The 24,198-nt window shown below is 55.9% G+C and overlaps 2 protein-coding genes across 4 annotated transcripts; one reads left to right on the top strand and one right to left on the bottom strand.

The window, feature by feature from the left end:
• Window positions 1–1,017: 1,017 nt before the first annotated feature.
• On the bottom strand, window positions 1,018–13,039 carry ZNF598 (zinc finger protein 598, E3 ubiquitin ligase). Of its 3 annotated transcripts, none has more exons than XM_073792436.1 (12): window positions 12,746–13,039; window positions 7,564–7,676; window positions 6,749–6,878; window positions 6,205–6,416; window positions 5,908–6,125; window positions 5,267–5,384; window positions 4,509–4,657; window positions 4,153–4,237; window positions 3,267–4,045; window positions 2,341–2,491; window positions 2,081–2,225; window positions 1,018–1,992 (listed from the first exon to the last, which is right to left on the bottom strand). In XM_073792436.1, the coding sequence occupies exons 1-12, from the start codon at window positions 12,965–12,967 to the stop codon at window positions 1,639–1,641; spliced, it is 2,676 nt and encodes an 891-aa protein (XP_073648537.1). In that variant the 5' UTR covers window positions 12,968–13,039; the 3' UTR covers window positions 1,018–1,638. The 3 variants fall into 3 exon arrangements, with proteins under 3 accessions (XP_073648537.1, XP_033696958.1, XP_033696959.1); XM_033841067.2 differs by having other exon boundaries at window positions 4,443–4,657; window positions 12,746–13,038; XM_033841068.2 differs by having other exon boundaries at window positions 4,443–4,657; window positions 5,276–5,384; window positions 12,746–13,038.
• Window positions 12,966–24,198, top strand: NPW (neuropeptide W). Its single transcript, XM_073793238.1, has 3 exons — window positions 12,966–13,174; window positions 23,128–23,649; window positions 23,884–24,198. The coding sequence occupies exons 1-3, from the start codon at window positions 12,966–12,968 to the stop codon at window positions 23,966–23,968; spliced, it is 816 nt and encodes a 271-aa protein (XP_073649339.1). The 3' UTR covers window positions 23,969–24,198.

The following is a 24,198-nucleotide window of genomic DNA, read 5'->3' as shown; positions in this document are numbered from 1 at the left end:
TGTGTGTGTGTGTGTGTGTGTGTGTGTGTGTGTGTGTGTGTGTGTGTGTGTGTGTGTGTGTGTGTGTGTGTGTGTGTGTGTGTGTGTGTGTGTGTGTGTGTGTGTGTGTGTGTGTGTGTGTGTCTTTAAGAATCGGTATTTTCAGTATTGTTAATGAGATAGCTCATCTTCCAGGTTACTCTTTGGGGGTGCTGCTTGTGCTCAGGTCTGCAAAGAGGGCATCAGCTATGAGGGGCTTCTCCGGTGTGGTGGGGAATGCAGGTGGCCTCTAGGCAGTCCCATGGAGAGTGAAGAGCGTGAAGTCTCTGTCTCCTAGTGGGCTCCGAGCATGGCCATCACCCAGGAACTTGCTCCAGTCTCAGCCACAGGCAGGCAGGCAGGCCCTCGGCTTCAGATAGGCAGTACCCATGCAGCCGTGTGGCTCTGGCCTGGCCCCACTGCAGGCCACGTCCCCTTCATCACCTGGGGTACCCCCTTCTGCTTCTTTTAGAAAGACATCTCTTTCTTTTCATCTAAGGATGTTGCCTTATTTGGATGTAGCTATGTGTTTAGACCTTTTTTCCTACTATTTATATGTGTTTGTGGCAGAAAGGAGAGAGTTCACTGGGTGTCTGGTTCCTTTTCAAAATACTGGATCCAAATATTTAAGTACAAATTATTTTCTTTCAGTATTTCAGATATGCCCTGCACTGTTTCTAAATTGTTCTTGTTGATCTTTAGTAGCTCCTTCACTGGTCTATGGATTGAAACCTCAAGTCTGTGTTACTCCCAGGTTCTGGAAGAATAGTTTTACTGGGTACACAGTGTAGGTCAAGCATGGCTGTCTCTACTCCTGGAAGGCTTGGGCGGTGCTCGACCTCCAGGACTGGAGCCCAGGGTTGGCTGCTTCTTCCTGTGAGCAAGCCCAGCTCTCCCCACAGGTCTTCCCCGCCCCAGCACTCACTGGTGACCACCTGAGCTGTAGTGTCTGACAACTATGAGTGGGGTGACCCCGGAAGGCAGAGAAGCTCAGCTATGTGCATTATTGCAAAATAAATTTATTTGAAGATAAACTGTCTTATAAAAGGTCAGAGGCAATTTGAGATCCCAGTTTCAGCTAGTCTCGTAAAAAGATTCAACTTCAAGTAGCACGATTTCGTGTCTGCTTTTAATCCTGAACGTTTTTGAATAATGAAACAGCCAACTGTTTACACAACACACTCAACATCTGACTCCAGCACCCCTGGCCCCACAGCTCAGGGACCACGGTGCCGCAGCCCTCAGGCTCAGGCGGTCCCAGATTGGGCCACCGTGGCCACCGGCTCTGACAGCACACACAGGTCCTGGCATCCCAGCCCTTCCCTCCCCAGCACCTTCCAAAAGCATGAGAATGTAAACCCAGACCAGCCTGCTGCTGAGGCAGGGGTCTTTCTCCAGTTCCCAGGAGAAATCCAGATGGACTCCTGCATGACGGTGTGCTGACAGGGTGGTGCGGGCCTTCCTGGTGATCCCTGGCAGGCCGGCCAGCTGAGGGGCCTGAGCGGGTGGCCTCACCAGGGCCTCACCTGGCTGCCTGGCAGCCCAGAGGGAGGAGGAGGGAGAAAGGAGGCTCATGGGTGTGGCGGCTCCTGCCTGTGCTGGCAGGAGCTACGTCCGGAGCTACGTGAGGATCCTGGCGATGGCCTGCAGGGAGGGGAAGTCGTCGTCCCGGGCAGCGTGCAGCGCCTGGTGGCTGTTGACATCACCGTGCGCGAGCACCTGCTGGCAGGTGGGGCACACGCAGCAGTCCAGGCCCGCCTGCTGGGTGCTGGCCTGCCATGCACTCTTCTTGCTCTTCTTGGCCTTGGTGCCGGGAGGCCTCTCACGGCCTCGAAAGCCTGTGTGTGCAGACAGCAGCTCCTGCTGCTTGGCCGTGTCGGGCAGGAGCACCAGCAGCTCGTTGAAGATCTTCTGGAAGTTTTCCCCCAGCAGGTCCCGGCAGCTTTTGTAATACTGGGCTGCGGAGATCACGCCCTGCCACCCAGAGCCAGACCCAGTCACACCTGGCCCAGGCCTGGGCCCCAGGTGGCCGGGCTGGCCCCCACACCCCCGCCTGCCTGACCTGTCTGAACTGCCCCGAGTGGCTCTTGAACTTGCTGAAGCAGGCCTCGTCGCTCTGCAGAAAGTCCTTGATGGACTGGATGAGCTGCAGGTTCCTTTCCCGGAAGTTCTCGGGGATCAGGTAGGCCCGTGGCACGGGTGTTGGCCTGGGTTTGGAATCGGGACATGGGGAGGAGGTGGAGGCTTCAGCCTTTGGAGTGGCCCAAGGTGAGGGCACTCCCCCCACAGGGGCATGAGGCCAGGTGGCCCACCCACACTTACGCTTTCGTGGTGGTCGTAGTGCTGGGAACACAGGCCGGGTGGGGGCTAGGCAGAAGGCCAGAGAAGCCAGGGGGTGGCTTGCTGACAGGGGGCACCAGACCCGGTGGAGGTGGAGGCGGAGCGCCCTTCAGGAGCACCACGGTGTTGAAGCCTGTGGAGGATGGGGGGGCACACAGGAAGATCTCAGGACGTGACCCTCGCTGGCCAGGCAGACAAGCCTTGGTCCCCCACTTCCCATAAGCTGCCCATCTCACCAGGGTCAGGGTCAGGCTTTGTCCACAACCGCACCTCCCCCACAAAGCAGGCCCAGGGCCTGATGATGCCAAGAGCCGGCATGCATGCTGTGCTCCCTCATGGCAAATGCTGGCCTAAGTTAACTCATTTTTGCCTTCATCTCAAGAGAGTGCTAGGGGCTTCCCTGGTGGTGCAGTGGCTGAGAATCTGCCTGCCAGTGCAGGGGTCACGGGTTCGAGCCCTGGTCTGGGAAGATCCCACATGCCGCGGAGCAACTAGGCCCGTGAGCCACAACTACTGAGCCTGCGCGTCTGGAGCCTGTGCTCCACAACAAGAGAGGCCGCGACAGTGAGGGGCCCGCACACCGCGATGAGGAGCGGCCCCCGCTCGCCGCAACCAGAGAAAGCCCGCGCACAGAAACGAAGACCCAACACAGCCAAAAACAAATAAAAGGATGCAGAGAAGTTATGTGGCAGACCAAAGTCACGCCGCTCACAGACATGGAGCCTGCATCCAGACTTGGCCGTCAGGTTTCCAAGGAAGCTGGAAACCACCACACAGGCTCATCTCTCCCCACCTGCACCTGCACAACCTCGGGCTATGCTCCTCTTGGGCCCAGGGGCTCCAGCCTGACTCAAAAACCTGGCCCCTTCCCAGATGCCCAAAAGCAGGCCTGAGCCAGGCACACATACCTGGGGGCGGGGGCATCCTGGGTGGGCAGGGGCCGCAGAGCGCTGGGAAGTCTTCCTGGGGCGTGGGGCAGGGGAGGGGCCCCAGGGGCCTCGGGAGCCCAGGGGGTTCCTTGGGGATGCTCCGAGCTGGGACCAGCCCCTCTGTGTGTCCGTTGATGATGACAGCAGCTGACCCCTCAGCTCTGCCAGTGGGGGGCGCGGGGGCCTGCTCAGCCCCGGGGGGCCCATCTTTGTCAGGGGGCAGTGGCGGGGGAGATGAGGCACCCGACTTCTCGGAGCCCACCTTCTTCTTCTTGCCGACCTTGGTGAAGGTCTGGGTGGAGGCCACAGCCAGCAGGGAAGAAACGGCGACTGTCGTGGGCACGCCCCGCACCTCCTGGGTGGTGAGGCTGGAGCGGCCATCCTCCTCCTCCTCCTCCTCCGCGCGGGGCAGTCCGCTCTTTTTACCACCCTTACCCCCCTTCCCAGCCTTCCTGGGGGGCTGGCTTCCCCCGCTGGCAGACTGGGCCCCTGGGGTGGGATGCGCCACCTTCTTGCTACCACTGCTGTTCCAGGCAGAGATGAGACTGGTGGGGGCAGTGCTGGGCTTGGAGGCAGAGGACACCAGGGCAGGAAAGTCCTCCTCCTGGAAGGTGCTCCTGCCCCTGGCGGGGACAGAGTAGGCCAGCGCCAGCCCCACGGGGCCCAGGGAAGCCGCTGCGGAGCAGGGGGAAGAAGTGGAGGCACAGAGACTGGGGAAGTCTTCGTCCTTGAGCTTCGAAGTGGGGGGCGGGAGAGCACTGTGCCGAGAAGAGGAGAGGGGTCAGTGGCCTGCCAGGCCCTGGCCTGCCCGGCGGCCACCCTCCACCCACCTTACATAGGAGCCCCGGTTCATGCACACATGTACCTTGGAAATGTGGCTCCTGCAGCCGAGCCAGTTGCTGGCAAGGCCTCTTGGCTCACAGGACCATTTATTGAGGCTTCCTTGGAGCCTACAAGACACAAAAGAACCCTAGGTCAGGGCTGACCAACGCTGAAGGGCAGGATCAGACCCTGTGGGGTGATTGGCGAGCACACGGGTTCTCACTGGCCTTGTGGGTGGAGGCCCTGCGAGTCCGGGCACCGCCACGCTGGTCAGGAGCCCACCTCCCACCTCCTGCACCAGAGTAGAGTTGCCTACAGGGAAGGCCCACTCACCTGGGCCTTCGCCCTGAGTCCGGGGCGGGCGCCAGGGGCCCCGGGGCTCCTCAGGACCCCGCGCACCTGCCTCCTCCTTCCTGGGCCTGCTGCCCTCCTCCTGGTCCTCACTCCTGCGTGTGTCCTGCTGCTGCTGCTGCTGCTGCTGCTGCTGTTGCTGCTGCGCGGCCACCGAGGCCCGGATGGCAGCTGCCACTTCTCGGTCTTCTTCTTCCCTGGGATGGGGATGACTTCAGGCTGGGCAAGGCCCAGGACTACAGTGACATGCAGGATGAGGGGCTGGGGAGGGGCCTTGCCCCTGGGAAGCCTGGACACCAGGAGGCTGCCTGCCAGGAGCCAGCGGGACCGGTGCCAGCCCAGCCTCCCTGTCCAGGAGAGGGCGCTGTGGAGGGAGCTGGACCATCCACCTGCCAGCCTCAAGCTTCGGCTCCCTGGGCAACACCCGGCCCTGTTCTCTGGGGTAGCATTTGGGGTCCACAGATGCCTCGATCCAGCCCGGCCATCGGGGGCAGCCCAGCCTGAGTGCGTGCCTGCCACGCTGGGGCTTCATGGCACAACTGCACTGAACCCCCAATGACCCAGGACCCCCCTTACCACCCCAATCTGCAGGGTCCCAGTGTCTCTGGCTAAAACTAGGGGAAAGTGAAGGAATCCTCACTGAGGACACCTAGCAGACCTGTTGCCATGCCCAGGACACCAGAGGCCAGAAAGCCAAAGTCCCCTGACAGCGGTGCCTATCCCCAGCCCAGCTGTTGGCTGCTGCCACCGCCTCAGGGGTGGTGCCAGGAGAACATTAAGTCCTGGCGGCACGCAAATCCTCCCACCTCTTGTACCTCCAGCTTCCTCGGCGGCTCTGCTGGGCTCCACGACCACTGGCCCGGCCCGTGCGGCCCTGGCGGTTGTACCTGTCCAACTCCTCGTAGTCCTCGCCACCAACGACCCCTGCGGCCAGCACACAGCCCGTCACGGGCCCAGGCCAGACCGAGGCCAGTGCTCTGGCTTAGACAGCAGAGGCCTCCCCACCCACCATAGCACCTGAACCTGGGGTATGGGCGCAGACACCTCTCAGGGTTCACAGTGGTCCTGGGCCTCTAGCCTAGGCACCAGGTCAGAGCAAGAACTGGGCTGGGAGAGGGGCCTGGGCCTGCTGGCCCCACAGTCCCAGGAGGGACCTACACACAGTGGGCACTCAGTCATCCTCCTGACCTGGGGAAGAGTCCCAGGGACCCCAGAACAGCAGATCTGAGAACCCTCAGGAGCCAGTGAAGAGCTCCCTGTCCCAACATGCTCAGGTGCTTGGGGCTCCTCAATAGGCTGGGGGGACACAGGCTCAACAGGCTTGTCCCTTGTCCCCGCTCACACGTGAGGGGTCAGATCAGGACCTGGGTCTGAGGCCTCCAGAGCAGGGCTCCGCAACGTGAGCCCTGCCTTGGGGCCCCCGCTCGGCAGGGCGGGCCCCGCTCACCCTCGTTCCGGCGCGAGTGCCGCGGCGTGTAGCTGAACTGCAGGTCGATCTGGCGGTTCTGGCGGGCCTCGGCACGGCTCCGGCTGTGGCAGGCCATCTTGTGGGCCTTGAGGTCGATCTCCGTACGGAATGCGTGGGTGAACTGCTCGGTGCTGCAGCGACCCTCCTCGCACAGAAAGTGCTTTTCTCGGAAGTGCTCACGCAGATACGCGTAGTCGCTGCCGGAAACCGGGTGTCAGCAGGGGCCCTCGCCCAGCCCGCTTGGGTGTCCCAAGGTTGCCGTGCGCCCACTCCCACCTGTAGTAGTCCTGGGCCCCGTCTGAGTCGCAGAAGTGGCAGAAGTAGTGGTCGCGACGCAGGTGCTTGAGCAGCTCGTCGTTGTCCAGGTAGCGCTCATCACAGAACTTGCAGAGCGGGTGCCCACGGTGTGACGTGTCGTCAGGGTCCCCCTGCATGCGGTGCCGAGCCAGGTCCTTGCGCGAGTACCACTTGCGCTCATATGTGAAGATCTGCAGGGAATGGGGGGCTGGGAATGGGGTGGGGGCTCCCAGGCCTCCTGCCCCTTCCCACGGCCCGACAATGCAGGGGACCCTGTGGCATCAGTTCTGCCCCAGAGCCCCAGACACCAGCAGCCTGGAAGGCTCTGTGAGGCAGGAGAGCTGGGGATGCTGGGAAACCCTGGGGATCTGGCCTGTCCAGGGCCAGAGGCAGCAACAAGCCGCTCACAGCTGTCTGGCTGAGCACCCTGTGCCAGCCTCTACTGGGCCTGGCCTCCACCCACCTCCACCAGGTGCTCCCTGAATGCCCGATCCCCAGGCAGGTGCCATGGGGTAGGGTTCACCTTGAGGTGTTTGAGGCACAGCTTGCAGCAGAATAGCTCATGTTGCTTCCGCATATGCTGCTCCAGGTCCCCAAAGAGGCCAAAAGGTGGCAGCTCAGGACACCGTGGGCACTCGTGCTGCAGCAGCTGCCTAGGGAGACATCGAGAGCCACCAGTGCCCCCAAAGGCACTCAGCATCACTGTCCAGAGGGGCACTAGAACCACCCCATGGCCCCTCACCCAACGCCCCTGCAGATGCCCTGGAAGCAGGAGCCAGGAGGATGGGCACTCCTGCCCCACCGTGCATTTCAGCACTCTGACCACTGAGCCAGATGGTGCTGGGCCCAGGGCCTGAGCTGAACAAGGCCACGGGGTGGGGCTGGGTCCACGATCCAGGAGACTGACCCCTGCATCAGATGGACATGATGACTGAGCCCACACAGGTGCCTGCCCCCTCACCTGGAAGATGAGGACCACCCCCAAAACAACTGTATCCCTTTATGAGGTTTTTCCGCCATAGGCTAAGAGCTTGATTTGCAGGAGCTCCTGACCACCTCAAAAAGCCCCAGAAAGCAGGGCTGTGTGCCTTCCCTGAATTCACCCCTTGTCGCCCACTGCCCCCTCTTTACCACCACCCCAGGAGGGGGACTGTGAGCATCCCTCGTTACAGTAGAGAAAACCAATGATAGAAACCAGCCACCTAGCCTTGACATCTGCAACACACCAGTGCCCCCTCCCCGCTGAGGGATGTGAGGAGCAGAGGAGGTGACAGTCCGTCCCCACCACAAAGCATCCCACAGACCCTCAGAAACCCAGGCCGAGAATTCCCCTCTCACCTGTACAAGGCAAACACTTTTCCATCGGCAAAGTAGATGTCATACTTCTTCTCATGCTGAAGCTGATGGATAGGGATTGTGGCAAAGGTAGGAAGCTTCTTCCCAAAGACCACCTGAAACCAAAAGCAAAAGGGACTGGTGAGCCGGACCATGGACGCGTCAGGCTGAGGAGAAAGGGAGGCACTCAGGGCCCCTCCTGGGAGGCTTGAGGCAGGTCCCAGCAGGAAGCACCCTCTGCCAGCCTGGGCCAGCCTTGTCTCCTCTCCCCACCCGCAGCCCACCCACCTAGGGTTGCCAGGACAGAGATGCAGCGGCTAGCCTTGCCACCAGGGGGCAGCCGGCTCCACACTCATCCACAGACAAACTGGCACCTGCCAGAGAGACAGAGGCCGCCCCAGGGGCAGAGACAGGGATCAGACAGCCAGGCAAACCGGGGCTTAATCACATGGGTATTGGGCACAGGATGACTTTCACCAGGAGAAAGGAGAGACACAGTCCAAGGAGCAGCTAAGGAAACAGTGAATGCTACCAGGCCAGATTGCATGCGTCAAGGCCTGGCTACCCTCCACGCACCCATGATGCTTCCATGATGGCAAAGGGGGAGAAGGGCTCCCCCACAGGACTCGGTCATGGCCCCCGCCCGTTCTTGGCCAGCTTCCTGCCTGTTAACTGGGCTGTCTGGGGGTGCCAAACAGAGGAGCTAGTGTGCTGGTTGTGGACACCTCTGCAGCCTGGCCACTTCTCCAGCACTCTCAGGTAAAGCCTGCTGAGCCTGGCCCAGCAGCCTGCTCTGCCTCTCCACAGACCCTGGCACTGGACGATGACCAGACCCCTGTCCCAATGCCCCCAGCCTGGCCCCCAGGGCCCCCGCACAGGCTCAGGCCTACCCTCTGAGTCAACAAGGGCACTGCTCCCTCCAGGGCTCCCTCATCCTCCAGTCCCCCTTTCTCTCTGTCCCCTCCCCCTTGCATCAAGACCACACTGGCCCATCTCCTCCTCTCCGTGCCCCTTTCCGATCCACCACTGTCCCCCAGCCTGGAGCTGGCCACTCGCCTCAGCTCAGAGTCCTTACCAGCACACCCAGGGGGACAGCCTTTCCTTGGTAAAGGCCACATCAAGATCACCCCTGTTAGGTTTAGGCCCAGTCAGGGAGGATGTCTGGGGCCAGGGTGGCCATGAACTTGGGAAAGCGTAGGACTGTTGGGGATGGTTACACCATCCCGAACAGCAGCGTGGTTAAAACTGATTCCCTGGGGGCTCTGGAGAAGGAGATGGGGAGCTCAGCCTCTACTTGTGAGGACATGCTTGGGGGTGTGGAGAGCAGGCTGACAACCAAGCCTGCCCCCCACCCGCCCCCACAGGAGCCCAATGGAAGCATCATGGTCCAGCCACAGCCATTCTGGAGGGTCAGAGCGGGTGGGGGGGATGGGCAGCGCCCCAACAGGCTTTTCTTCCCCTTGTCACCATGTCTGGCAAAGCTGGGCAGGATGAATGTGGCTGCCCACCCCTGCCCCCGCCACACGCTGAGCGCACCTCATCCAAGCTGCACCCTGTGACCCATCTTCACAGGGAGGTCTTGGCTCTGCCTCCAAAGGGTCACCCTCCGCACCCTCTGCCCCAGTTTTCTCCGTAGTCCCAAAGGGACATGGGGAAGGTCCCCGAGCCTTCCACTGGCCTCTTCTCATGGGATCTGCCCTCCTAGAGCAAGCCCACATCCAGCCCTGCCTTCCAACCACTCCCAAGGGTACCTTTCCAGCACAGACCCCAGTTCCTGCCTGGGGATAGGCGCCTGCAGGTGCAGGGCCATGAACCACTCAGGATGCTGCTGGAGGAGCACAGAGAACAAGGAATTAACCACCGGGACTCGGTGCCCATAACCCCAGCCTCGAGGGGAGCCCCAAAACTGCCAACAAGCATCCAAGCTCGACAGACTCAGCAGAGGAACAACTTCCCTCCCAGAGAAACCTGTGCCAGGAGGGCCCGCACCCCACCCTCACCCCGTCATCCTCCTTTCAGAGGTCTGCTCTGATCCACCACAGGTGGTATCTCTCCTTGGGCTGTGAGCACCCTTGCCGTGGACTGAGTGACAGTCAGCTTGGGTGGGGTGTCTGTCCCTCCCGAGCAGTCTGGTAGGGCAGCCCAGGTTGGGCACAGCTGAGCCAGGGCAGAAGGGGGACACTGGGTTGGCTCAGGAAGAGATTGGAACCACAGAAGAGGCTTGGGAAAGGAAAGTGTTCATTTGAGAATGAGGGTGAGCAGGTTTGGAGCTGGGGGGTGGGATGGGGAAATGCTAACTGCCCCTCACAGACAGGCTGGGACCAGGACTGGGCCCCCCGGGCCTGCACCAGACGATGGGATGGCAGTGCAGCCTGGAATGGCCAGTGTCCCTGCCCTCAGCAGAGGATGAGGTGAGACACAAAACTGCATGGATGGAGGAGGATGAGGGTATGCTGGCCTGGCCAGGGATGGGCAGGAACCCATTAGGGATCCAACCAGTGTGGCCCAAGACCCACCCACCCTGGTGATCACCCTGATGGGAGGGGATCATGGGTCCAAGGACAGAGGTACAGGCCAGGCCTAGATACTTGAGGAGGGACCGCCCTGGGCAGCCCCTGGGTGGGCCAGGTAGTAAATGACCAACGGGGCAAGGGTGCCTCTGGGTGGGCCCCAAGATCAGGTCCTGAGGAGAGGCAGATGGGGGCGAAAGTCCCCTCAGACTCCCCCACCACAGGGGTTTCTGCCTGGGGCCTTGCTGCTCCCCACTCCCAGCGTGCAGCGAGCACTCACGGAGAATGAGTGCGTGAGAGGACAGGGATGGGTGTCAGCAACGACCAGTGTGAGAGCGGCTGGACGGGGAGAGTACAGGGACCCAAGGAGCCAGACGTGGACAAGCAGGTCCTCTCAGAGGAGGCGGGCCAGGACCAGGTTGGTGGAGAGGGGGCAGGGACAACAGAAGTACATGGCCTGAGTCAGCAGGTCCTGCCTCCTGACCTGCCTTCAGCTTCCCCTCCCAATTCCTACCTATGAAATGGGGCAGTGGGGCTGTACCAGGTGGCCTGCAGGGCCCCTCCTAGCTCAGACACATCCCACTTTGTACAGCAGCCCCATCAAGCCTCTTCAACATCACCGGGGATCAGAGCAAGGTGGAAAGTAAGACAAGAATTGTCTTTTAGAAGAAAGTGGCCTGGGGGAAAGATACAACCAGGGAAGACGGGAACCCAGGACTTGACAACAGTCTCAGCCAGTGTGCCCTCAAGACCAGCGCTGCTGCTACCCATCAGCTGGGAGCCTGCCTCGGCCTCCACCCTGAGCAAGTGCCGGGCAATCTAACTGATCTGGCTCCTCACCCAGGCCGGCACAGGGAGGCACCAGGTCAAGATGTAGGAATTAACTAGCAAACGGAGCTGGCCTGTCGCAAAAAGCATTTTGGCACACTTTCCTCCCAATTTTTTACAAAGACTTAGTCCCATAAAAGAGACAGAGGAGAGGCAGGGTTCAGGGATTTGGGGCTGCTGTGGGATTTCCGAGCAGGCATGGGACACAGGACGTATTCAGAGGACAGTGCAGGACTCAGCAAGGGAACAGAAGGGATACAGGGGCGTTCAGAGTTCAAGAGTGAGACGCAAACAGGATGAATGGAGAGGAGCATCATCTTCCCAAACTTCCCAGAACACCCTCCTGCTACCTAGCAACTAGGAGCAGGCCTGAGAGGAAGGCCAGACTTGGCCAGGGCACCTGATGCCAAACCACACCCCAGCTGGAGCCAGCTGAAAGCTCATGTCCACACCCCCTTGCCGCAGAGTCCTTGAAGGGTATGGGACCCACAAGGTATGAGAGAGGCCAGATGCTAGCTACAACACCCATATATAGGTGTCTGCTTACTTCCTCAGTGAGACCTGCAGTGCCCAGGGCCGGGGCCTCAGCTGCACGTGCCTGCCTGCCTGCCTGCCTGCCTGGAAGGAAGCTACAGGTGTGCTGGGAAACCTGGCCATTCAAGAGTTACATCACGTTATGCAAGACTGGAAGGCAAGGCAGGCTCTGGTGAAGTTGGGAGGTGCCTTCTGACTAAGTCACAGACCCAAGGTTTCCCCAACTGCTCCTGCACCCCAGATCCCTCCCAGGTCCGGGTGCATCTCTGTCCACCCCATTACAGACTGACAGCATCTCCAAGTGTCTTTTTCAGATAGGGCACAGAGTAGGTGCCCACAGAGTGCTCATGGGATTACAGCATTTTCTTGGCTCCTTTAACATAAAAGTCTACTTTTAAAAAAGAAAGTGAAGAAAGGATGTCGTTTCCTTTCGTTTCACAACTCTGGAAGCAAACATATCTCAAAGCACAGCAAACCAAGGGAGCTCCAGCTAGGTGCTCCCAGCCAGCAGCTGGCATTGCGGGGAGGGTGGGAGAAAGCTCCGTGGAGCCCTCTGACCTCACTAGGGCTTCCAAGTCTGGACAATCAGAAACTCCCTCTCCTCCACTCTGGAGCTGAGCCCCACCCCGCCCCCCCGCCACGCCACCGCCACCAGGTGGAACCGGCAAGAAGGAGGAAAACTTCGCAACACTTTTATCCCCATCCACCAAGCACCCTGAGGAGACCTCAGTGGTTCTGCCTTCCCCTCTGGTGGTGATGGTGAGTACAACCATCACTTAATAGATAGAAATGCCATTCTCAGAAGGAGTTTGCTCAGCGTCACCCAGAAAGGCACAGCTAGGCTGGAAATGCCCAGATTGACCCTCTGCTTCCAGGACAGATTGCCACTGAAGGTGCCCACTTTCCCTGTTGCCTCCACCGGAATGGAGACCTCTGATGAATAATCTCCCAAGACGAGCAGGTCTAGGAGCTCCTGCTCTGATCATGCCCCTCCTGTGGCCCGGCAGGAATTCCCGGGGCTCAGGAGGAAAGCCCCCAGACTCTGTCCCCACAAGGACCGCTGCCTCTTCAAATCAGCTCGGCCACCTCCTGCCTCCCGCCCCCACACGCCCCACAGTCGGCCCCACGATGGGGACCCCGCCCCGGGTGGCCCCGCCAGGCCTCTCTTTTGGAAGCCGGCGCCACTAGGCCTGCAGCCGGACACCAGGAAGGCAAAGTCCCCTTCCGGCCTCCGGGTGACCAGCCGCCCCGCCCGGCCGCGCCCCCGCTCCCGCCCAGTTGCCCCGACACGCGGCCCTGCCAGCGCAGCTCACCTGGCGCAGCTCCTCGCGGCACACGGCGCAGTAGCGCTGCTCGCACAGCACCCGCATCTTGGTGGAGCAGCGATAGCACACCGGGTGGTCGCAGCGGCCCAGCGCCGTGGCCTCCAGGTCCCCGCAGCACAGCACGCAGCTCCCGCCGCCCCGCTCAGGTGCCGCCACCGCCGCCTCCAGGGCCGCGCGCCTCCCCTCCGGGGCCGCCGCCGCCGCCGCCATGGTCCGGGATCCGGCCCCCTCCCGGCCGGCGCGGCGCGGCGCGGGACAGACTGGCTCCCAGCGGGCCCGCCCCTTCCGGGGCGACGTCACCGCCCCGCCCAGCAACGGCCCCACCTGGCGGAAGTGCGCTCACGACTTCCGCCTCAGCGAGGCGCCGGCTAGAGTGGCGCCACCGGCACCGGGCGCTCTAGGCGGAGTGGGCAGGTTGTAGGTCAGCCGCAGGTCCGGCGCCGGGCTGCGGGTATCAGGCCCTCCTCTCCTCTGACCTTAGTCTTGGGCCAGCTCTGTCCTCCCAGAGCAAAATGTTTAATGCTCCAAATATTGATGGGTCATACTTATACTAAAGTGTTACTCGTTGTTCATCTGAAATTCAAATTTAACTAGAAGTCCTGTATTTTTATTTGCTAAATATTTTGCAACCCTATTAGGAGCCCAAAATCTCTTTCCAACCCAGATCTTTCTTTTGAATTTGGGACACACACGGGCGTGGTCATAGGGCACACACACGCGCTTGCGCACTCACAAACACAAGCCCTATCAGAAAAGACAACACGTGGTGACATCAGTCTCTGAACTAGGAGCGGTCTCCCCCAGTCCCAATAGAAAGGCGGGTAGAGAACCTGTCCTCTTCATGGCTGGGCCCACCCAGCTGAGCCCGGAGGCTTGACGCAGAGAAACATCAGGGCAGGTTTGCTGATTGGACGGTTGTGAATCCTGGGGCTTTGGGTCTCTGCAGCTGTTGGGGGGCCTCCTCATTACCCTTGGGGGCCAGGCACACTCAGGACCTCCCTTCTGCTATCACAGGAGGCTACTCCGGATCTGAACCCTTCTAGAAAAGAGGCGGTGTGTTGTGAGCGGATGAGCTTGGACTTTAGAATCAGAAATGGGCTGGAGGACTTCCCTGGCTGACCAGTGGTTAAGACTATGCCCTTGGGCTTCCCTGGTGGCTCAGTGGTTGAGAATTTGCCTGCCAATGCAGGGGACACAGGTTCGAGCCCTGTTCCGGGAAGATCCCACATGCCACGGAGCAACTAAGCCCATGCACCACAACTACTGAGCCTGCACTCTAGAGCCCGTGAGCCACAACTACTGGGCCCGCGTGCCACAACTACTGAAGCCCGTGCGCCTAGAGCCCGTGCTCTGCAACAAGAGAAGCCACCACAATGAGAAGCCCGCACACCGCAACAAAGAGTAGCCCCCGCTCACCACAGCTAGAGAAAGCCTGCGCGCAGCAACGCAGACCCAACGCAGACAAAAATAAATTAATTAATTAAAAAAAAGACTATGCCCTTCCACTGCAGGGGACAGAGATGTGATGCTGGAGAACTACAGAAACTTGGCTTCACTGAGACATCAACTCAGCAAACCTCCTCTCATCACCCAGATGGAGCAGGAAGATGAAATGGAGACAGTAGAGAGAAGAATTCATCAAGATACCTGTTCAGATGAGCTGATTCTCCTTAAAGCCCAACAACCACAGCAAAAACAAGGTATTTTGGAGAAATATACACTCAATGGCAAGAAGGAACAAACTCTTGGAGGCAATCCCATTCAATGCAGTGAAATTGTTGAAGCCTTGAGTGTGAAATCTAGCATTACTCACAGTAAAATTTACCCTAGCAAGAAACTCCATCGATACCTTGACTCTGCAAAAGTCCTTAGAGATTCTTCACATCTTAAGCCACCTGAGGGAATTCTTCCTCGGGAAAAATCTTATGAATGTAAAAAAGATGAAAATGCCTTCCTCAGGAGTTCTAACTTAGCTGGGCTTAAGAGACAACATACAGAAGAGACATCCTATGAATGCAGTGACTGGGGGAAAGTCTTAAATTCAATCTCACACCTTAAGAAGGATGAAAAAACTCACATTAGAGAGAAACCTTTTGAGTGTAATCAGTGTGGTAAAGTATTACAGAGCCATTCATCCATTAAGTTGCACATGAGAACCTACACTGGAGAAAAACCATTTAAGTGTGATCAGTGTGGGAAAGCCTATAGCTCAAGCTCTTACCTTACACATCACAAGAGAATTCATACTAGAGAGAAGCCCTATGAATGCCATGACTGTGGAAAAACCTTCCGAGATAGCTCACTTCTCAGACAACATTCAGGGACTCATTCAAGAGAAAAAGCCTACAAATGTAATCAATGCAGCAAAACCTTCAGTAGAAGCTGTAGGCTTACCATAACCAGATAACACATACTGGAGAGAAACCCTATATGTGCAGTGATTGTGGGAAAACCTTCAGTATCCTCCCATATTTTAAAAGACATAAGGCAATCCACACTGGAGAGAAATCCATTGAATGTAGCCATTGTGGTAAAGCCCTAAGTAGTAAGTCATCTCTTAAGATACACCTGCGGATACATACTGGAGAGAAACCTTACAAGTGTGATCAATGTGGGAAAGCTTTTAGGCTGAGCTCCAACTTTATCAGGCACAAGAAAATTCATACTGGAGAGAAACCCTGTAAGTACAATGACTGTGGGAAAACCTTCAGGGATAGTTCATGCCTTAAAGAACATGTGAGAATTCACACTGGAGAAAAACCCTTTACATGTAATCGATGTGGAAAAGCCTTCAGAGTGAAATCTTTCCTCGTTTTACACAAGAAAATTCACATGAAAATGAAACATGAATGTAAGGAATGTGGGAAAACATTCCGTGGTCTCTTATCTCATAGGAGGCATATGAAAATCCATACCAGGGACAAGAAACCTTTTAAGTGCAGTGAGCATGGAAAAGCTTTTAGCAGGCATGTGTCCCTTACAATACACATGAGAACTCACATGGAAGAGAAACTCTATGAGTGTAATCAATGTGGAAAATCCGTTAGTGTAAAGTGTAATCTCATTGCACACAAAAGAATACATACTGGAGAAAAACCCTATAAATGCAATGTCTGCAGGCAATGTTTCAGTAAATCCTTACCCCTTTGGTGTCATGAGAGAACTCATGCTCAGTAAACCCCCTTTTAATGATATCCATGTAAAGTAGCTTTCAGTGAACTCTCAATCTTTAAGACATACAACCAAATGGTAAGTGAAAAGAACTGGTTGTGAAGAATGTGAGAAAGCCTCTAAGTAATGCATATATGGAAGAAACCTAAGTTATACAATGATTGTGAGAAATCGTTTATTCATTCATTATCCCTTAGAAGATATGTGATAACGCTGAAGGGAAAATGTTTTAATATCTTCAAGACTTGTTACTTGAGAAAAATAAACACCTAATGTTTTAAGTCAAAAAAAAAAAAAAAGAAAGAAAAGCTGTCCTGCTGTCCAGCTGCCCTACAGTGAAGCCCACACTCAGCAAGCCATGCCCCCCAAAAAAGGAGCAGCCAACCAGTGTTGCAGGGTCTCACTCACAACTGTGCACAGGCAACAAATGATCTCCAGACTCATGAGGAAAGCCTGCAGTGTGTGATACAGGGATGAAAACAAGCAGACCCAGAGATCAGAAGGAAATTTTAGACAGATCATAAACATATATATCTATATATATATTTATATTTATATATATATAAGCCACAGAAGCAATCCCAGAATAGGAGGGAAAAATCTGAACTTGGATAGTGGCAGTGGAGATTAAAAGGAGGAGAAAGAGGGCTTCCCTAGTGGTGCAGTGGTTGAGAGTCCGCCTGCCGATGCAGGTGACACGGGTTCGTGCCCCGGTCTGGGAAGATCCCACATGCCGCAGAGCGGCTGGGCGCGTGAGCCATGCTGAGCCTGCGCGTCCGGAGCCTGTGCTCTGCAAGGAGAGAGGCCACAACAGTGAGAGGCCCGCCTACGGCAAAAAAAAAGGAGGAGAAAGATTCAAGAGATGTTCCTCCCTCCAAGGAGAGACATATATATATATATATATATATATATATATACATACATATATATACACATATATATAATTTATATATATATTACTTATATATATATAATTTATATACATATATATTATATATATATATATGATATTCACAAGAAAGATATTCCTTCCATGAAATGAGACTAGGATGCCTTGAACAACCATAACAACCACAAAGCAGAGAACAAGAAAGAACCCTTAGAAATTAAAAATTAAAAACATAACAACAGGGACTTCCCTGGTGGTCCAGGGGTTAAGACCCTGCACTCCCAATGCAGGGGACATGGGTTTGATCCCTCATCGGGGAACTAAGACCTCACATGCCACATGGCGCGTCCAACAAAACAAAACTAACAACAACTAAAAGTTCAAGAGCAAAGTGGGAAGATAAAGTTGAGGAAGTCTCTCAGCAAGCAGAACAAGACAACTAGATAGAAAACAGAGAAAATAAGAAGATAGAAGTCTGAATCCAGACAGTGTAGTATCTAACTAATAGGAATTTCAGAGAGAACAGAGAAAATGGAGAGGCGCAAATTATCAAAGAGCCAATAAGGCAAGATATGCCAGAGCTGAAGGACATGAGTCTCCACGTTTAAAGGACCCAATCAAGTAAAAAAGACCCTCAGTGAGGGACATCATCGTGGAATACCAGAGTACTACAGATAAAGCAAAGGGCCTGAGAGCTTCAGGAGGGAGGGGGTAAGGAGGGAGAAAAACCTGCATGATGGATTGAGAATCAGACTTACAATCCTGGGACACTGGAAGCTAGAAATTCTCTCCAATTTCTGAAGGAATATGATTTCCATCCACAAATTATACACCTAGAATAACTTTCCATCAACGCATAAAGCCATCAACATAAAAAGGACAAAGTATTTAGCTCCCATGTCCCCATTCAAATGATGCCTGTGCAGAGGCTTAGAGAGTGGATGTCCAGATTGGAGCAGGAGGCCAAGGGCTCCCAGAGGGAGATTTCCAGAGTAAATAAGGAACTGATGGTGGGTGATCTCCTTGTGTGCTTGAGAATCAGGAAAATTTATTGCAAGGAGCTTGGAGCTCCTTGGAGCATTTGGGGGGAAATAACAAACTAAGAATATAGAAAAACAAGGAAAGAAAGATAATAAGACAGCTATCAACAAGAAAAAAATGTAATTATAGTACACTACTTGGCTCAGCAGAGAGTAATATTTACATGGTCAGAATAATATAAATGCTGACTAGTGTCAACCAAAAATTATGATAAAATCATATTGGGAGGATGGAGAGATGAGAAGTGAGGTGACTGGGGTGGGAGAGAGCCAAAGCTTCATCTAAATTAGGAGGAAGCCATGGGACTTCCCTGGTGGCGCATTGGTTAAGAATCCGCCTGCCAGTGCAGGGGACACAGGTTCAAGCCCTGGTCCAGGAAAATACCACATGCTGCGGAGCCCCTGTGCCACAACTACTGAGGCTGTGCTCTACAGCCCGTGAGCCACAACTACTGAGCCCACGCGCCTAGAGCCCGTGCTCCACAACAAAGAGAAGCCACCGCAATGAGAAGCCTGCACACCACAATGAAGAGTAGCCCCTGCTCTCTGCAACTAGAGAAAAGCCCGCGCGCAGCAATGAAGACACAACGTAGCCAAAAATAAATAAATAAATTTAATAAATTAGGAGGAAGCCATTTGATGCCTAAAAAAAAAGGTAAATTTAAAAGCAGCAGTTTATAATCTCAGTTAGTGTTTCTCAATTGGAAGTGATTTTGGCCTCAAGGAGACGTGGAAATGTCTGGAGACATTTTTGGTTGTCACAGTGGGGTGGGATTGTTACTGACATCTACTGATGCATTAGTTTCCTATTGTTGCTGTAAAAAAATTACAACAAACAATGGCTTAAAACAACCCAAATTCATTAGATTACAGTTCTGGAATTCAGGAATTCAAAATGGATCTCACTGGGATAAAATCAAGGTGAAGGTGGGCTGCATTCCTCCTGGAGGCTCTAGAGGAGAATCCATTTCCTTGGCTTTTCCAGCTTCTAGGGGGAGCCTGCATCCCATGGCTTGTGGCCCTTCCTCCTTCTGCAAAGCACATCACTTCACCCTCTGTTTCCATTGTCACCATTCCTTCTCTGACTCTTCCTCCCTCCTCCACGCTAAAGAACCCTTGAGATTACATTGGGCTCACCTGGATAATTCAGGGTGCTTTGCTTATATTAAATTCAGTGGATTAGCATCCTCAATTTTATCTGCAACTTTAATTCCCCTTTACCATGTAAAGTAAATATTCACAGGTTCCAGGGATTAGGGCATAGATGTCTTTGGGGAGGGGCTATTTTGCTGCCTACACAAATGAGTAAAGGCCAGGGATGCTGCTCAACATCCTACCATGCCAGAACAGCCTCACAAATGCCAACCATGCTGAGGTTGAGAAAATTCCGATCTAAGGTGATAGATGAGTTATTCTGGGGCTTCTGGCTAGGAAGTGGCATAAAGGAGCCCCCTAGGGAGCTGAAATCTTTTCTACCTTGATCTGGGCTGTGGGCACACAAGTGTAGGCATATGTAACAAATGCAATTGTTAGGATGTGCACACTTTACTCAAAGTATCTTATACCTCCTTAAAAAGACCACACATTTTTAGAGTAGCAGTTAAGTTTATGATTTCAAAATATGGAGGCAAATACTAGGAAAAATAGCTGAAAGAGTTGGAAGTAGTTGCCCCTGGAGGGCAGGATGGGGATGTGAAAGGGTGGAACAGAGACAGCTTTATTTTGTCCCTTATACTAGCATTTGACTTATAACGTATATGACCTTGATATTATAAAATATAATAATTTTTAAAATGACAAAACGGAGAGATTTCCTCATTTACTGTGTCATTAGGATGGGGTTCCTGTTGGCAGCCAGGCTCTGTGCCTGGGATGGGGGCCGTGAGTATGAGGCAGACATGGTCCCAGTCTCTGGAGGGCTTGGTCCAGTGTCAGGGGAGGTGGTGTGCAAATAGTCAGAAGCCATGATCAGTCAGCTTCTAGAAGGGGCTGTGTGTGGATGAAAGGAGTGGTGAGCCCCAGAAAGACAAGGCAGCTCTTATGGACATTAGGGCCACTACCTCCTCTGGCAATAGACTTTGGCTCCAGAGTCCTGGATGGGGGAGGGCTGGCAGAGACATTTGTCCCTGGGCCCCTGGGGTCAGGGCTAGGTAAAGCACAGAGCCCCTCTTCCTGAGCACCCCAAACTAGGAGCCACCAGGGACCATCAAGTTGTTCTGTGCTTTTCTCCCTTACCCAGCCCTGGGCTCCCTGCCTGCCTGCCTTCCACACACCTCCAGCTGACAGGCAGCCGCCCTGCTCTGTCCTAATGTGGCCTTCATCCTTCACCTGCACCCTGACATTTTCACTCTCTCTGGTTCGCAGTCATAAACAAGCGGGAGGGATTGCCGGTATTTAAACTTCAGACACCAAACGTATCATTGTGCAGAGCATTTTTTTCTTTGCTCAACGTTGCGTTTTCAGATTTACCATGCTGCTAATTGTAGTTCTCTTAAATTTTGCAACTGCGCAGAAACGTCCGTTACAGCATAGGCCATGATTGATCAGATTTCACATCGATGACGTTCTCCCTGCAGAAGCTCCCTGTCTGCCCAGGCTGCAGTCCTCTGCATCCCCTTATTAGGGAGGGGGCAGCAGTGCCAGGGGACCCTGGCAGCCCGCTTGTGCCACACTGCCCGCCCACCAAGCACTCTAGGCAGCTCTCAAGGTGGAGGGGCCCCAGAAGAGTGAGGCAGAGGTGGGAGGGGCAGCTTTCCACTCGGCCCACTGGTCCCTTCGGTCCTCCAGGCCCTTCCAGGTGCGCAGGTGGCTTCCTCTGTACCCCCTCCCTGCCTGGTCCCAGCGCTGTCACCCCTCCATCAAAGGGATTTCTCTGACAATTTAGGGGACTAGGCAGCCGCTAGAACAGCAACAGCAACAGCAATTAGATGGTAGCCACGCCATTTATAGAGCGCCTACTGTGTGCCAGGCACAGTGTCAAGATGTCAAGGCCCAGCCTGGATTTTTTTTTTTTAATATTTATTTATTTATTTAGGCTGCGCCAGGTCTTAGTTTCGCATGCGGACTTCTTAGTTGTGGCATGCATGTGGGATCTAGTTCCCTGATCAGAGACTGAACCTAGGCTCCCTGCATTGGGAGCGTGGAGTCTTACCCACTGGACCACCAGGGAAGTCCCCCAGCCTGGATTTCTTTTCTTTTTTTTAAAAAATTATTTTATTATATTTTTATTTTTGGCTGCATTGGATCTTTGTTGCTGAGTGCAGGCTTTCTCTAGTTGGTGAGTGGGGCGTTGTGGTGCGCGGGCTTCTCATTGCGGTGGTTTCTCTCATTGCAGAGCATGGGCTCTAGGCGCCCAGGCTTCAGTAGTTGTGGCTCATGGGCTCAGTAGTTGTGACTCACAGGCTGTAGAGCACAGGCTCAGTAGTTGTGGGGCACGGGCTCAGTTGCTCTGCGGCATGTGGGATCTTCCCGGACCAGGGATCGAATCCGTGTCCCCTGCATTGGCAGGCAGATTCTTAATCACTGCACCATTAGGGAAGTCCCAGCCTGTATTCTTAATACTCACAGCAAGCTGACCGGGATTATCCCCAGTTTACAAATGAGGAAACTGAGGCAGAAGAGGTTGAGGCACTTACCCCTCCCCCCCCACCCACCACCATCAAGCCTGGGTCACTGGGCTCCAGGACACATTTCTCAGCAGCTCTGCAGGGCCTTTGTGGGGAGAGCTGCTGCTGCTGCTGCTGCTTCTAGAGCTCCCCAGGGGATTACCAGAATTTCTCTGCCCCTCATGCCTCAGAAGCAGACACCGTCCTCGGCACCCCTCAGCCCCTCTGTTCCTCTTCCAACATGCAGGTCTGAGAGGAAGGACAGACTCAGACTGTGTTCCCCCATGCCCCCGGGATCACCCCTCCTTTTTGCTGAAGAGACAGGCGGAGGGGGATGGGAGGTTTCCATTGAGCACTGCAGCTGGGGTCCCCAAACTGGAACTCTCAGGCTGGGGGTCTAGGTTGGGCCCCACTCCCCCTAGTGCTTACCCAACAGGTGACCTGGAACAAGTTAATTTTCCCCATGCCTTAGTTTCTTCATTGGTAGATGGAATCAATAATTGTCCCACGTCGTGGCATTGTTTGAAGATCAAAATAAGATATTTCAGGATCCTTGGTGTCTGGGATCTAGAAGGTGCCCCGTGAGTGGTGTGGTTGCTGGGGGGTGGGGTGAGGTGTGATTATTTTGAGGGCTGCATCCTCCCTGGTTTAGGACTCAGGCAAGAATGGGTCAGGCCCTGTCCTCTGGAAGGGGGCTATTAAGCCCAGGCAGGCACAGAGGGATACTCTGGGAGACTATTCAGAGAAGGGCTATCTAAGCAGGATCCTGAAGGATGAGTAGGAGTTTGCCAGATTGAAAAGGATGGAATGTCCCAGGCACAGAAGCACAGAGGTGGGCAAACTCATGGGTTGTTGGGTATGGCAAGTGAATTGAGACTGCCCTGGCCAGAGAAAGTGGTTTTGGGGGGGATCATAACCGAAGAGGAGGCTGGAAGACTGCAGAGCTTATCCTTCCCAGGCAGTATGAGGGGCTGACTCTTTATTCTGGGAGCCTAACCTAACCACTGTTTCAGAGAGGGTTTGATGCGGCTAAACTTGCAGTTGCAAGCATCCATCCAGCTGCAGCTGGGAAGTGGGTTGTTGGGGAGAAGCTAGGGGTTAGGGAGGAGAGGAATGGGTGTGGGAACAGATTTGATAGCTGTGTTAGGCGAGGACAGGGAACAACCCTCCAGGGGGAACATACACAGAGGGGTCTTGAGTGGTGCAGAGGGCCCCCACCAATCAGCTCTCCTGCTTTACCCCAGTAGGGCTCTGCCGGCCTCCCTGTCTTTGCTCTGCTTGTGCCCCACCTGCAAGAGCTCTGGCTCAGGGAACATCCTGTCCCCCCATCCCTATGCCTGGAAGTTCCTCTCTTTGGGGGGAAGAGGCAGAGGGGGGCTAAGAGAGGGGAGCAGGGGAGCCCCAAGCAGAGCGTCAAGATGAATTCTACATAGAGGCCCACTCAGCGAGGGTGCTTCAGTAACACACGTCCCCGCCTCGCAGCCTGGGCTCCTCCTCTCACTTCATCCCTCCCCCTACCCTTGGGGAGCCCCTCAGGTACCGCGGGGGCGAGCAGGGGCGGGGCCCCCGAGCAGTTATAGCTGGACCCACCCGCACCAACTCCTAGCCTGTAGCCTCCCGCACTCCAGCTTCCCGACACTGCGCGCCCAGACACGACTGAGCCAGTTTCTGGTCCGCCCTCCGGGCGGCGGTCAACGTGAGCACCCTGGCGCGGGGCACGGGGGTGCGGAGCCCCGGGCGGGGGCCCACTGCGAGCCGCTGGCTGATCGCATTGCTGTTGCTGCTGTTGCTGCTGCCGCTGCCCGCCGCCGCCTGGTACAAGCACGTGTCGAGTCCCCGTTACCACACGGTGGGCCGCGCCGCGGGCCTGCTAATGGGGCTGCGCCGCTCGCCCTACGTGTGGCGCCGCGCACTGCGCCCGGCTGCCGGGCCCCTTGCCTGGGACGGCTTCGGCCTGGGCGTGTCCCCCCAGGGGCCATCTGCCAGAAGCACCGTCTCTGGGGGGCCCGCCGCCCGCGATGCTCTGTTGCTTCCCTCCGGAGTTCAGAAACTGTGGGAGGTGCGACGCAGAAGCTCCCGCGCAGGGCTCCCGGTGAGTGCGCCTCGCAGCCCGCGCGCCCCGAAGTCCGCGCCCCAACCGGAGCTGCGGCTGGGATCCTACTCCTGGACCTCTGAAGAGCGGGCCAGGTACGCGGGGAGAGGAAGGGGACGGGGACAGCAGTGGACGAGGGTGTCTCGGGAGATCTGAGACCGGAGCGCACGTCTGCCTGCCCACAGGGCATCCTACAACCTTTCCATCCCCGACTCCCAGTAGAGGAAGGCTTTCCTGGGGCAGTCCCTACTCTTCCAGCCTGGGGAGTCGGGGGAGCGGTAGTGGAGGTCGCACAACCCTCTTCCCACGGTCCTCTCTGTTCTTTCCAGAGCCTTCGGAGTGTCTCCTGCTCAGTCATGGTCTGCGCAGGGAACCGCCTTCGCCAGCCCCCGCCTCTCCCCAGAGCCGTCCTGATCGCAGCCCCTGCCCACGCCCCCACGCCTGACGCAGGCGGAATGTCTTCTGCCAGCAGGCCGGCCATCTGGTCAATAAAACCTGCCTAGTTGCCGCGCCCCGGTGTTTGACCCTTTTCCTCCGCGATGTGTACTTTACATCTAGCTTCGGGGCGCAAACAGCCGCGCCCACGCCCTGGCAAATGTCAGGAGCCCTCCAGCTGGCCCGGGCAAGCTCCCCTCAACAGCCGA

This window comes from Tursiops truncatus, chromosome 15 (assembly GCF_011762595.2).
Source record: "Tursiops truncatus isolate mTurTru1 chromosome 15, mTurTru1.mat.Y, whole genome shotgun sequence".
In the NCBI taxonomy this organism is placed as follows: domain Eukaryota; kingdom Metazoa; phylum Chordata; class Mammalia; order Artiodactyla; family Delphinidae; genus Tursiops; species Tursiops truncatus.
This window is presented reverse-complemented; position numbering and strand designations above follow the sequence as displayed.